We start from the raw sequence: 13,294 nt of genomic DNA on the forward strand, positions 1-13,294 counted from the left end.
ATCAAGAATATATATGATTTATAGGGTCGGAAATGACTCTATCACTGCTTTATAAGCTTCTGACTAAAATTATATCACCATATTTTATCTATTTTTACGCCATTTTTTTCTTAAAATCAAATTTTAAAAAAATTATAACAAAGCCAAAAATGCTTAAATTTGAATTCGGAAAACTGTCCCGAGCTAGTTTTTATCTCGTTAACAAATTTGCATACTAAAAGAAGATAATTTGGAAATGGAAATGACTGAAATTATAATCCCATTCTTTGAGTAGGTATTTTTTACATTTTAATGCCAATTTTTTTCTAAAAATCAAATTGAAAAAAACTCATAACTAAGCCAAAAATGCATTAATTTCAATTCGGAAAGCTTTCCTATGCTATTTATTCTTAGGTTAATAAATCTGCATACTCAATTTAAAATTTTAGAAAATTGAATTTTTTGACAATTTTAATGATGATGATTAACCCCTTATCTTTTTGTTGCAAAAATAGAAAAACTGGTAAAAATTTCGATTTCTTCCAGACATGCCTAGATCGACTCAGCTGTTGATGCTGATCAAGAATATATATGATTTATAGGGTCGGAAATGACTCTTTCACTGCTTTATAAGCTTCTGACTAAAATTATAACACCATATTTTATCTATTTTTACGCCATTTTTTCCTAAAAATCAAATTTTAAAAAAATTATAACAAAGCCAAAAATGCTTAAATTTGAATTCGGAAAACTGTCCCGAGCTAGTTTTTATCTCGTTAACAAATTTGCATACTCAAAGAAGATAATTTGGAAATGGAAATGACTGAAATTATAATCCCATTCTTTGAGTAGGTATTTTTTACATTTTAATGCCAATTTTTTTCTAAAAATCAAATTGAAAAAAACTCATAACTAAGCCAAAAATGCATTAATTTCAATTCGGAAAGCTTTCCTATGCTATTTATTCTTAGGTTAATAAATCTGCATACTCAATTTAAAATTTTAGAAAATTGAATTTTTTGACAATTTTAATGATGTAACCCCTTATCTTTTTTTGCAAAAATGGAAAAACTGGTAAAAATTTCGATTTCTTCCAGACATGCCTAGATCGACTCAGCTGTTGATGCTGATCAAGAATATATATGATTTATAGGGTCGGAAATGACTCTTTCACTGCTTTATAAGCTTCTGACTAAAATTATAACACCATATTTTATCTATTTTTACGCCATTTTTTCCTAAAAATCAAATTTTAAAAAAATTATAACAAAGCCAAAAATGCTTAAATTTGAATTCGGAAAACTGTCCCGAGCTAGTTTTTATCTCGTTAACAAATTTGCATACTCAAAGAAGATAATTTGGAAATGGAAATGACTGAAATTGTAATCCCATTCTTTGAGTAGGTATTTTTTACATTTTAATGCCAATTTTTTTCTAAAAATCAAATTGAAAAAAACTCATAACTAAGCCAAAAATGCATTAATTTCAATTCGGAAAGCTTTCCTATGCTATTTATTCTTAGGTTAATAAATCTGCATACTCAATTTTACATTTTAGAAAATTGAATTTTTTGACAATTTTAACTTTTTTTTCAAAAATAGAAAAACTGGTAAAAATTTCGATTTCTTCCAGACATGCCTAGATCGACTCAGCTGTTGATGCTGATCAAGAATATATATGATTTATAGGGTCGGAAATGACTCTTTCACTGCTTTATAAGCTTCTGACTAAAATTATATCACCATATTTTATCTATTTTTACGCCATTTTTTCTTAAAATCAAATTTAAAAAAAATTATAACAAAGCCAAAAATGCTTAAATTTGAATTCGGAAAACTGTCCCGAGCTAGTTTTTATCTCGTTAACAAATTTGCATACTCAAAGAAGATAATTTGGAAATGGAAATGACTGAAATTATAATCCCATTCTTTGAGTAGGTATTTTTTACATTTTAATGCCAATTTTTTTCTAAAAATCAAATTGAAAAAAACTCATAACTAAGCCAAAAATGCATTAATTTCAATTCGGAAAGCTTTCCTATGCTATTTATTCTTAGGTTAATAAATCTGCATACTCAATTTAAAATTTTAGAAAATTGAATTTTTTGACAATTTTAATGATGTAACCCCTTATCTTTTTTTGCAAAAATGGAAAAACTGGTAAAAATTTCGATTTCTTCCAGACATGCCTAGATCGACTCAGCTGTTGATGCTGATCAAGAATATATATGATTTATAGGGTCGGAAATGACTCTTTCACTGCTTTATAAGCTTCTGACTAAAATTATAACACCATATTTTATCTATTTTTACGCCATTTTTTCCTAAAAATCAAATTTTAAAAAAATTATAACAAAGCCAAAAATGCTTAAATTTGAATTCGGAAAACTGTCCCGAGCTAGTTTTTATCTCGTTAACAAATTTGCATACTCAAAGAAGATAATTTGGAAATGGAAATGACTGAAATTATAATCCCATTCTTTGAGTAGGTATTTTTTACATTTTAATGCCAATTTTTTTCTAAAAATCAAATTGAAAAAAACTCATAACTAAGCCAAAAATGCATTAATTTCAATTCGGAAAGCTTTCCTATGCTATTTATTCTTAGGTTAATAAATCTGCATACTCAATTTAAAATTTTAGAAAATTGAATTTTTTGACAATTTTAATGATGTAACCCCTTATCTTTTTTTGCAAAAATGGAAAAACTGGTAAAAATTTCGATTTCTTCCAGACATGCCTAGATCGACTCAGCTGTTGATGCTGATCAAGAATATATATGATTTATAGGGTCGGAAATGACTCTATCACTGCTTTATAAGCTTCTGACTAAAATTATATCACCATATTTTATCTATTTTTACGCCATTTTTTTCTTAAAATCAAATTTTAAAAAAATTATAACAAAGCCAAAAATGCTTAAATTTGAATTCGGAAAACTGTCCCGAGCTAGTTTTTATCTCGTTAACAAATTTGCATACTAAAAGAAGATAATTTGGAAATGGAAATGACTGAAATTATAATCCCATTCTTTGAGTAGGTATTTTTTACATTTTAATGCCAATTTTTTTCTAAAAATCAAATTGAAAAAAACTCATAACTAAGCCAAAAATGCATTAATTTCAATTCGGAAAGCTTTCCTATGCTATTTATTCTTAGGTTAATAAATCTGCATACTCAATTTAAAATTTTAGAAAATTGAATTTTTTGACAATTTTAATGATGTAACCCCTTATCTTTTTTTGCAAAAATGGAAAAACTGGTAAAAATTTCGATTTCTTCCAGACATGCCTAGATCGACTCAGCTGTTGATGCTGATCAAGAATATATATGATTATAGGGTCGGAAATGACTCCTTCACTGCTTTATAAGTTTCTGACTAAAATTATAACACCATATTTGATCTATTTTTACGCCATTTTTTTCTTAAAATCAAATTTAAAAAAAATTATAACAAAGCCAAAAATGCTTAAATTTGAATTCGGAAAACTGTCCCGAGCTAGTTTTTATCTCGTTAACAAATTTGCATACTCAAAGAAGATAATTTGGAAATGACTGAAATTATAATCCCATTCTTTGAGTAGGTATTTTTTACATTTTAATGCCAATTTTTTTCTAAAAATCAAATTGAAAAAAACTCATAACTAAGCCAAAAATGCATTAATTTCAATTCGGAAAACTTTCCTATGCTATTTATTCTTAGGTTAATAAATCTGAAAAATCAATTTCAAATTTTAGAAAATTGAATTTTTTGACAATTTTAATGATGATGATTAACCCCTTATCTTTTTGTTGCAAAAATAGAAAAACTGGTAAAAATTTCGATTTCTTCCAGACATGCCTAGATCGACTCAGCTGTTGATGCTGATCAAGAATATATATGATTTATAGGGTCGGAAATGACTCTTTCACTGCTTTATAAGCTTCTGACTAAAATTATAACACCATATTTTATCTATTTTTACGCCATTTTTTCCTAAAAATCAAATTTTAAAAAAATTATAACAAAGCCAAAAATGCTTAAATTTGAATTCGGAAAACTGTCCCGAGCTAGTTTTTATCTCGTTAACAAATTTGCATACTCAAAGAAGATAATTTGGAAATGGAAATGACTGAAATTATAATCCCATTCTTTGAGTAGGTATTTTTTACATTTTAATGCCAATTTTTTTCTAAAAATCAAATTGAAAAAAACTCATAACTAAGCCAAAAATGCATTAATTTCAATTCGGAAAGCTTTCCTATGCTATTTATTCTTAGGTTAATAAATCTGCATACTCAATTTTACATTTTAGAAAATTGAATTTTTTGACAATTTTAACTTTTTTTTCAAAAATAGAAAAACTGGTAAAAATTTCGATTTCTTCCAGACATGCCTAGATCGACTCAGCTGTTGATGCTGATCAAGAATATATATGATTTATAGGGTCGGAAATGACTCTTTCACTGCTTTATAAGCTTCTGACTAAAATTATATCACCATATTTTATCTATTTTTACGCCATTTTTTCTTAAAATCAAATTTAAAAAAAATTATAACAAAGCCAAAAATGCTTAAATTTGAATTCGGAAAACTGTCCCGAGCTAGTTTTTATCTCGTTAACAAATTTGCATACTCAAAGAAGATAATTTGGAAATGGAAATGACTGAAATTATAATCCCATTCTTTGAGTAGGTATTTTTTACATTTTAATGCCAATTTTTTTCTAAAAATCAAATTGAAAAAAACTCATAACTAAGCCAAAAATGCATTAATTTCAATTCGGAAAGCTTTCCTATGCTATTTATTCTTAGGTTAATAAATCTGCATACTCAATTTAAAATTTTAGAAAATTGAATTTTTTGACAATTTTAATGATGTAACCCCTTATCTTTTTTTGCAAAAATGGAAAAACTGGTAAAAATTTCGATTTCTTCCAGACATGCCTAGATCGACTCAGCTGTTGATGCTGATCAAGAATATATATGATTTATAGGGTCGGAAATGACTCTTTCACTGCTTTATAAGCTTCTGACTAAAATTATAACACCATATTTTATCTATTTTTACGCCATTTTTTCCTAAAAATCAAATTTTAAAAAAATTATAACAAAGCCAAAAATGCTTAAATTTGAATTCGGAAAACTGTCCCGAGCTAGTTTTTATCTCGTTAACAAATTTGCATACTCAAAGAAGATAATTTGGAAATGGAAATGACTGAAATTGTAATCCCATTCTTTGAGTAGGTATTTTTTACATTTTAATGCCAATTTTTTTCTAAAAATCAAATTGAAAAAAACTCATAACTAAGCCAAAAATGCATTAATTTCAATTCGGAAAGCTTTCCTATGCTATTTATTCTTAGGTTAATAAATCTGCATACTCAATTTTACATTTTAGAAAATTGAATTTTTTGACAATTTTAACTTTTTTTTCAAAAATAGAAAAACTGGTAAAAATTTCGATTTCTTCCAGACATGCCTAGATCGACTCAGCTGTTGATGCTGATCAAGAATATATATGATTTATAGGGTCGGAAATGACTCTTTCACTGCTTTATAAGCTTCTGACTAAAATTATATCACCATATTTTATCTATTTTTACGCCATTTTTTCTTAAAATCAAATTTAAAAAAAATTATAACAAAGCCAAAAATGCTTAAATTTGAATTCGGAAAACTGTCCCGAGCTACTTTTTATCTCGTTAACAAATTTGCATACTCAAAGAAGATAATTTGGAAATGGAAATGACTGAAATTATAATCCCATTCTTTGAGTAGGTATTTTTTACATTTTAATGCCAATTTTTTTCTAAAAATCAAATTGAAAAAAACTCATAACTAAGCCAAAAATGCATTAATTTCAATTCGGAAAGCTTTCCTATGCTATTTATTCTTAGGTTAATAAATCTGCATACTCAATTTAAAATTTTAGAAAATTGAATTTTTTGACAATTTTAATGATGTAACCCCTTATCTTTTTTTGCAAAAATGGAAAAACTGGTAAAAATTTCGATTTCTTCCAGACATGCCTAGATCGACTCAGCTGTTGATGCTGATCAAGAATATATACGATTTATAGGGTCGGAAATGACTCCTTCACTGCTTTATAAGTTTCTGACTAAAATTATAACACCATATTTTATCTATTTTTACGCCATTTTTTTCTTAAAATCAAATTTTAAAAAAATTATAACAAAGCCAAAAATGCTTAAATTTGAATTCGGAAAACTGTCCCGAGCTAGTTTTTATCTCGTTAACAAATTTGCATACTCAAAGAAGATAATTTGGAAATGACTGAAATTATAATCCCATTCTTTGAGTAGGTATTTTTTACATTTTAATGCCAATTTTTTTCTAAAAATCAAATTGAAAAAAACTCATAACTAAGCCAAAAATGCATTAATTTCAATTCGGAAAACTTTCCTATGCTATTTATTCTTAGGTTAATAAATCTGCAAAATCAATTTCAAATTTTAGAAAATTGAATTTTTTGACAATTTTAATGATGATGATTAACCCCTTATCTTTTTGTTGCAAAAATAGAAAAACTGGTAAAAATTTCGATTTCTTCCAGACATGCCTAGATCGACTCAGCTGTTGATGCTGATCAAGAATATATATGATTTATAGGGTCGGAAATGACTCTTTCACTGCTTTATAAGCTTCTGACTAAAATTATAACACCATATTTTATCTATTTTTACGCCATTTTTTCCTAAAAATCAAATTTTAAAAAAATTATAACAAAGCCAAAAATGCTTAAATTTGAATTCGGAAAACTGTCCCGAGCTAGTTTTTATCTCGTTAACAAATTTGCATACTCAAAGAAGATAATTTGGAAATGGAAATGACTGAAATTATAATCCCATTCTTTGAGTAGGTATTTTTTACATTTTAATGCCAATTTTTTTCTAAAAATCAAATTGAAAAAAACTCATAACTAAGCCAAAAATGCATTAATTTCAATTCGGAAAGCTTTCCTATGCTATTTATTCTTAGGTTAATAAATCTGCATACTCAATTTAAAATTTTAGAAAATTGAATTTTTTGACAATTTTAATGATGTAACCCCTTATCTTTTTTTGCAAAAATAGAAAAAATGGTAAAAATTTCGATTTCTTCCAGACATGCCTAGATCGACTCAGCTGTTGATGCTGATCAAGAATATATATGATTTATAGGGTCGGAAATGACTCTTTCACTGCTTTATAAGCTTCTGACTAAAATTATAACACCATATTTTATCTATTTTTACGCCATTTTTTTCCTAAAAATCAAATTTAAAAAAAATCATAACAAAGCCAAAAATGCTTAAATTTGAATTCAGAAAACTGTCCCGAGCTAGTTTTTATCTCGTTAACAAATTTGCATACTCAAAGAAGATAATTTGGAAATGACTGAAATTATAATCCCATTCTTTGAGTAGGTATTTTTTACATTTTTATGCCAATTTTTTTCTAAAAATCAAATTGAAAAAAACTCATAACTAAGCCAAAAATGCATTAATTTCAATTCGGAAAGCTTTCCTATGCTATTTATTCTTAGGTTAATAAATCTGCATACTCAATTTTACATTTTAGAAAATTGAATTTTTTGACAATTTTAACTTTTTTTTTCAAAAATAGAAAAACTGGTAAAAATTTCGATTTCTTCCAGACATGCCTAGATCGACTCAGCTGTTGATGCTGATCAAGAATATATATGATTTATAGGGTCGGAAATGACTCCTTCACTGCTTTATAAGCTACTGACTGAAGTTATAACACCACCAAACGGGTATTAAAATTTAAATATTTATCTACTATTTTATATGTTCATTTTTGAGAAAAGTGAAGCTTAAAAATACAATAACTTAACCAAAAAGGCAGTAAATTTAATTCGGAAAAAGTTCATATGCTGGTTTTTACGAGGTTAATAAGTCTGCATACTCAATTTTACAATAATCTGATTCCTATACAAATGGCTGACAATATCGGCAGATGAAAACAGCAGATTCAATAAAAATTACTGAACATTATATTGTTATATGTTATATTTGGTTAAATATATCGCCGATATTTCCAATAATTCAATGGAAAATTTTTGAAAATGAAAACCGGAACCACCGAAGGGTGACGCAGCGAATAAATGATAACCCATCAAAGTCTCTATATATAGTAAGTGGTTAATTGGGCGGCGTTCTAAAGAATTGATAATAATATAATGCTCTCGAGTAGATAATGACGAGTATATCTGAAGGTATTTTTCGTATAAAAGTTTAGGTACCACCAGGCCATTCTTCAAATTCGCGAAAGTAATCATTACCATGAAGACTCTGCAAATCGTGTTCGTACTTTCGGCCATTTTCGCCGTTGCCTTTGCGGCCAACGCCTCCTGGGGCACTAAGCTATCCAGCAGCAAACTGGCCAGCACCCAGAACGTGACCATTCACAAGAAGGCCAACGCCTATGTGGAAGCACAAATAGTTTTCCCTGTGAACGTACATAAGTTTAATGAGTTATTAATTTTCTGTAAAAGTATATTATATTCTTGAACCCACACACAACAGGGCCAGACCAACACAAAAATCATTCGTTTTATCAGCGTCACTGACCGATTCACCAACAGCTCAGGACCCATTGCCACCCTTTGGTCAGGTGGTCCAGGATACACCCACGCCACCATCCAGTTGAAGAGCCAGTATTCCCAGGGTATTAATGCCACCGCCCAGATCTTCACGGACTAAACTTGAGAAGGAAGTTGTGGAAAACAAACTTCATATAGCCGAGACAAGATAACAATTAAAAAGAAAAAAAAAAATTTTAAGTTCACGCAAACGCTTGTGGTTTTATGGAGAATTAAAGCTATTGAAAGGATATTATTCATTTCTTTCTATGTATATAATATATTCAAGCTTAATTACTTTTAATTATCCATGTCAATTATACAGACCGACATATTCCAGCCAGAAAAAATAAATAGATTATTAAATGTTGTGAGGACTTCAAAATGATGAAGGTAGTCAGTATTTTTTTCTGATAATTAAATAGATAATAAATATTATGGAAGATGTAGGTATTTAGAATAATTAAGTGCAAACCTCATCGGCCTACTGATTACACGATACTTCAAATGCACTCTTCAGGCCTCCCACATAAGAGTCCAGGCTTGGCTCACCGTAAAGTTTCTTGTAATTTTGGATAAGCTGCTGGTGATCCTCGTGGTTAAAAATGCATATAGGATTCATTGGAACCTTTGCTTCTGGAAAAACATTCCTCTAAAGAAGGGCCCTTGAGCTGAAAGCCTCCGGTGACCACGGCCCTTTCGGCGGCTGTAGCTGCTTCTTTTTTCTCTTCACGTTTTACCAAGACATCTTTTGGGTCTCCTAAGTCTTCGAATGTCTCCTCTAAATTGGTGATTTCTTCGTTGTCTTCCTTATTTCGCAGCATTCTTTTCAAAACGAAAACGAAACAGTTTGCGCACAGCCGCTAGAGGTGGGAAAACATAGAAAATCGCTATTGGTGTCTGGTATTTTGTTTTTTCCCTTTGTGGCTCTACGGCGCTATCGTCATCGATGGGGTCATCGATGTATTGCTATCGGACCGAACGTGCTACGGTTTGTTATTATTTTCTTTTGTGAAAATAATAAAATAAAATACTTAAATAAAATAGTTTAGGATATATAGAAGCCTTATCAGCAACGTGACATGGCCACCATAATACCGAAAAGTTAGTATCCATTGTGTTTCCCAGTATTTCTCGCAATTACCGGCTTGGGCATGTTGTGTAACTGCTTTATTGCTTTTTGTATGACAATTTTCTCGCTAATTTACTATTTAATTAATCAGGCCTTCCACTGGTCAGGACTGTTACTCCCGCACTGCAGTTCCTGCGCTTTCGTGGCAAAATTAACATACAACGGCCCAAGGAGCCGCACTATGAGCGCGCTCGGGTGATTGCAGTGACGCAGCCCAAGTACCCGGAGCCACCGAAGGCCGTGACTTGCTTTAGGACGCGGGCGCAGCGTACCCAGCATCAGCTGGATAACCCTTACAATGAGATCATAGCGCGCGAAGTGCGCAACTGGCTGGATCACTCCAAGCTGGTGGCCATCTTTCACCTGAACTCTATCACCGCGGACGAGGTCTTCCGTGTTCGAGTCCAGCTGTACAAACAGAACCTGCACCTCAAGTCCTACGGCCGCAAGATCATAGGCCAAGCCGTGGAGGGCACTCGCTACGAGGCCATTCTGCCACTCTTCCACTCAAATCACTGCATCATCTTTTCGCCGGACCAGCAGAAGATCTCCGCCCTGCTGAAGATCACGCGAAAAGTGCCGCAGATGGTTCTGCTTGGCGGAATCGTGGAGGAGACTATGCTGAGCAGGAATGAGCTCATAGCCTACGCCCAAATGCCTAGCTTGCAAGCGGCGCAGGCGCAACTAGTCCAAACCCTCAATCAGGCAGCTGGGCACCTCGTGCAGCAGCTGCAGACGCATCAGAACAACTTTGTACAAGTGCTCGATGTCCATGCCAAAGGTGAAAATAAGAAAGAATCCGCAGTGGACGAGACCCAAGAGAAATTGTAGTAAACGCCAGGTTTTTGTTAAATAACAAGAAAAGCTAAATCGAAGTATCAATTGTCTTTCTCATACTAAACTATAGCTTCTACAAATTGATTAACTACTGCGGCACGATCTGGACGCATGCCTTTTACGACTAGATAGATTGCACTTTCCGAACATCTGCTGGAATGATGGCGTCAGTTCGATGGCACCGCTCACGAGCTGATAGTGGCGGTATGCTGCTGGTGCCAGCGCTGCCTGCAGTTGTAGGCCAGATTGGCCAGGGCCTCCGCAGCGTCAAGTTCATCCTTGTGATGGAGCATCCAACTATCTCCCCGGGAGGCCGCCGCATCGTTGGAGAACATCAGATGGCTCTGCCCGTTGCCTACGTTGCTCTTCTGTCTGAAAGCCACAGTTTATTTTTTTATTTTCGCTATAATATCTCCAATGCTGCTCACCTGGTCGAATTCCACTCGATGTGATAATTACTCCTGTCCGGCGTGAATTTGGCGGCGCTCTCCAACCACTTGTTGAGTTGGGTGCCCGGCTGAGCGTTATTGTTGATGGCCTCGCTAGCAGAACTATCCCGCAGATACTTCTCCATCATCTGGTGCTTGTACTTAGCTCTGCCCACCATTGTCGTAGGCATACGTATCCGTCCGGAAAGCTCCTCTGCAGACTCTACATAGAAGTTTGGCTTGTATTGGGTAGTGGAGTCGTTGTGGGCGTTGCCATCGCTGCCGGTGCTGTGGCTGGACAACCCGTCGTCGTCGTCGTCGCCATCGTCTTCGAAGTCGTCATCATCTCCACCAGGACACAAGCGCATTTCCTCCTCCCAAATACTATCCTCCGACGAGATGCTGAACTGCTCCACATTGCCCCTCGCATTGTGGTTGTAGTTCTTGATCAGATGTCCCCACGACTTCTTGGCCTTCTCGCGCTCCGAGTTTTTCAGCTTCCGCCGCCAGTTGGCAAACCAATTACAGATCTGCGTGTAGGTAAGTCCCGTCTCCCCTGCCAGTTGCTTCTTCTCCTCCCGACTGGGATAGGGATTCTCCCGGCGCCGGATCATCCAGTCCTTGAGCATCCTCTTGATATCAGGTGTAAATAGGCGTTTGGCGACTCGCGTTGCCGGCTGCAGTTCATCCTCCGGTGGCCAGGCGCGTCTAAAAAACATAATTTCACGCCGAACTTTTTTAAATTGTAATCCGAAAAAATATCATTCTAACCACCATTTCAAATTAACGGTCAGTTAAGCTGAATATTACTTAAGTTCGAAAACCTAATGCCCGATATATAACATTATTTAAGAGCTAACTGATTAGAGTGTATTTCTAACCGATAATTAATAATATATGTTAGTGAGAAACCCACCTGCTGTGACGACGATTACGCTTGGGCCGCGTTGACTTCTCCATGGACTTCTTCTGAAAAGAATTAATAGAGAACGTTGATGGAGCAGATCTGGCACAATATCATAATAATGAAGGCAATCATTTTAAAAATACCCTGTAAGTCAATTTAATTTCAAAACTCTTGGTGGGTGGCGCTATTTCTGGCCCACGGATTTTCATGTTTTTTGGCTGCGTTGCTGTTTTCATTTTATTTTCTTAACGAAACAAATATTTTGGCTTTGTCACCACAAGAGAGAGAGAGAGAGAGAGAGGACGAGCATAGCGGGTGGGAGAATTGGCGCGGGGTTGAATATCAGAAGAGAGTCTTCTCCCAACAGAACTAAAAATCTTTTAAGGGTATCGTCTTTTCCCAATTCTTTTAAATGTCAAGTTGTGTGTGCATGAGTATGTTTTCATGTTTTTCTGTCTCACCTAACCTCTTGGTTGGGAAATTCATTGATAAAACGGCGAATCATGTTTTTTCCTCCGATTAATGTATATACTTCTATGTTTATATATAGATCTTATGACACTGACTGTGTGTTAAAGATTTGAAGCTTATTTACACTCTCGTGACCCTTAAATGACACTTGGAAATATGTGTTATTCCGGTTGCAAAACCTTGGGAAAAGTCCAAATACTTGAAGGATGCATCACTTTCGTTGACAATTGCAGGCATTGACATTAACATTAACACTAACATTATATAATCTAACATAACACCATTGTTTTGTTTGATTTTTTTTACGTTTTTAAAATGTATACGGTTTGGGGGTTCTCTCCATTTTCCCAAACAAAAAAAATAGATATCTGCACCCACCTGTAAATATTCGGTCTATATTTTTCGAATATGTTTCGTTATTTATATAAAATGTTGATATAGACAAGAGCTAGTGATTCGTTCGATGTTCTGGGCCAGACTGAACTATCCGAAAAGAATGTTTTTCAGAGACCCGAAGTGGACTCTCCTCAAACGATCGGCTGAAGAATACTCCATCGTCCGAGTGGTGGGGGCACTTCTAATCTATTTACAAAATACTGCTAGATATGTGTGCTTATTTTAAAACAATCGTTCGTTGTACGGAGAACGCTTGCGAATTACTTTCGCTCTCGATGCCCACAGCCATTGGGGGTGGTTGATGATGAGATGAGACGGTGGCCATGACGTGCTTCAATTTAAATTGTGTCGCAACTCATTGCTGAAACATAGCACTAAGGCTTTTTAATAGTGCATAAAAAGCACTTAATATATTAAAAATATGATAATAGATCAGTGAAATAAGAGTCGTTACAAGGTTTACACATATTCGCTGTTAAATTTTAAATGATATTATCATTAATTGTTTTACATCCTATTGAGTGATGATGAATTCAGCACCTGGCGAATTTAAGAAAGT

At 33.3% G+C, this 13,294-nt stretch overlaps 3 protein-coding genes and 1 long non-coding RNA gene across 7 annotated transcripts; 2 read left to right on the forward strand and 2 right to left on the reverse strand.

Annotated features, from left to right (window-relative positions):
* Nucleotides 1–8,219: 8,219 nt before the first annotated feature.
* LOC110178174 (uncharacterized) lies at nt 8,220–8,815 on the forward strand. The gene is made up of 2 exons (XM_020945208.2): nt 8,220–8,439; nt 8,509–8,815. Exons 1-2 carry the CDS (start codon nt 8,266–8,268, stop codon nt 8,683–8,685), a joined length of 351 nt encoding a protein of 116 aa, XP_020800867.1. The 5' UTR covers nt 8,220–8,265; the 3' UTR covers nt 8,686–8,815.
* Nucleotides 8,759–9,462, reverse strand: LOC147643970 (uncharacterized). Its single transcript, XR_015271119.1, has 2 exons — nt 9,040–9,462; nt 8,759–8,974 (listed from the first exon to the last, which is right to left on the reverse strand). It is a non-coding gene; the product is annotated as an uncharacterized LOC147643970 (long non-coding RNA).
* mRpL10 (mitochondrial ribosomal protein L10) lies at nt 9,458–10,571 on the forward strand. 2 transcript variants are annotated; one of them, XM_020945164.2, is made up of 2 exons: nt 9,458–9,668; nt 9,788–10,571. In XM_020945164.2, the coding sequence occupies exons 1-2, from the start codon at nt 9,647–9,649 to the stop codon at nt 10,525–10,527; spliced, it is 762 nt and encodes a 253-aa protein (XP_020800823.2). In that variant the 5' UTR covers nt 9,458–9,646; the 3' UTR covers nt 10,528–10,571. The 2 variants fall into 2 exon arrangements, with proteins under 2 accessions (XP_020800823.2, XP_020800824.2); XM_020945165.2 differs by having other exon boundaries at nt 9,515–9,725.
* On the reverse strand, nt 10,567–12,918 carry LOC110178136 (uncharacterized). Of its 3 annotated transcripts, none has more exons than XM_086830438.1 (4): nt 12,718–12,918; nt 11,878–11,927; nt 10,962–11,669; nt 10,567–10,905 (listed from the first exon to the last, which is right to left on the reverse strand). In XM_086830438.1, exons 2-4 carry the CDS (start codon nt 11,919–11,921, stop codon nt 10,719–10,721), a joined length of 939 nt encoding a protein of 312 aa, XP_086686564.1. In that variant the 5' UTR covers nt 11,922–11,927; nt 12,718–12,918; the 3' UTR covers nt 10,567–10,718. The 3 variants fall into 3 exon arrangements, with proteins under 3 accessions (XP_086686564.1, XP_020800822.2, XP_086686565.1); XM_020945163.2 differs by having other exon boundaries at nt 11,878–11,930; XM_086830439.1 differs by lacking the exon at nt 12,718–12,918 and adding an exon at nt 12,012–12,320.
* Between the last annotated feature and the right edge of the window lie 376 nt (nt 12,919–13,294).

Source organism: Drosophila serrata, unplaced genomic scaffold (assembly GCF_035046125.1).
Source record: "Drosophila serrata isolate PLE 108 unplaced genomic scaffold, ASM3504612v1 contig_240, whole genome shotgun sequence".
In the NCBI taxonomy this organism is placed as follows: Eukaryota; Metazoa; Arthropoda; class Insecta; order Diptera; family Drosophilidae; genus Drosophila; species Drosophila serrata.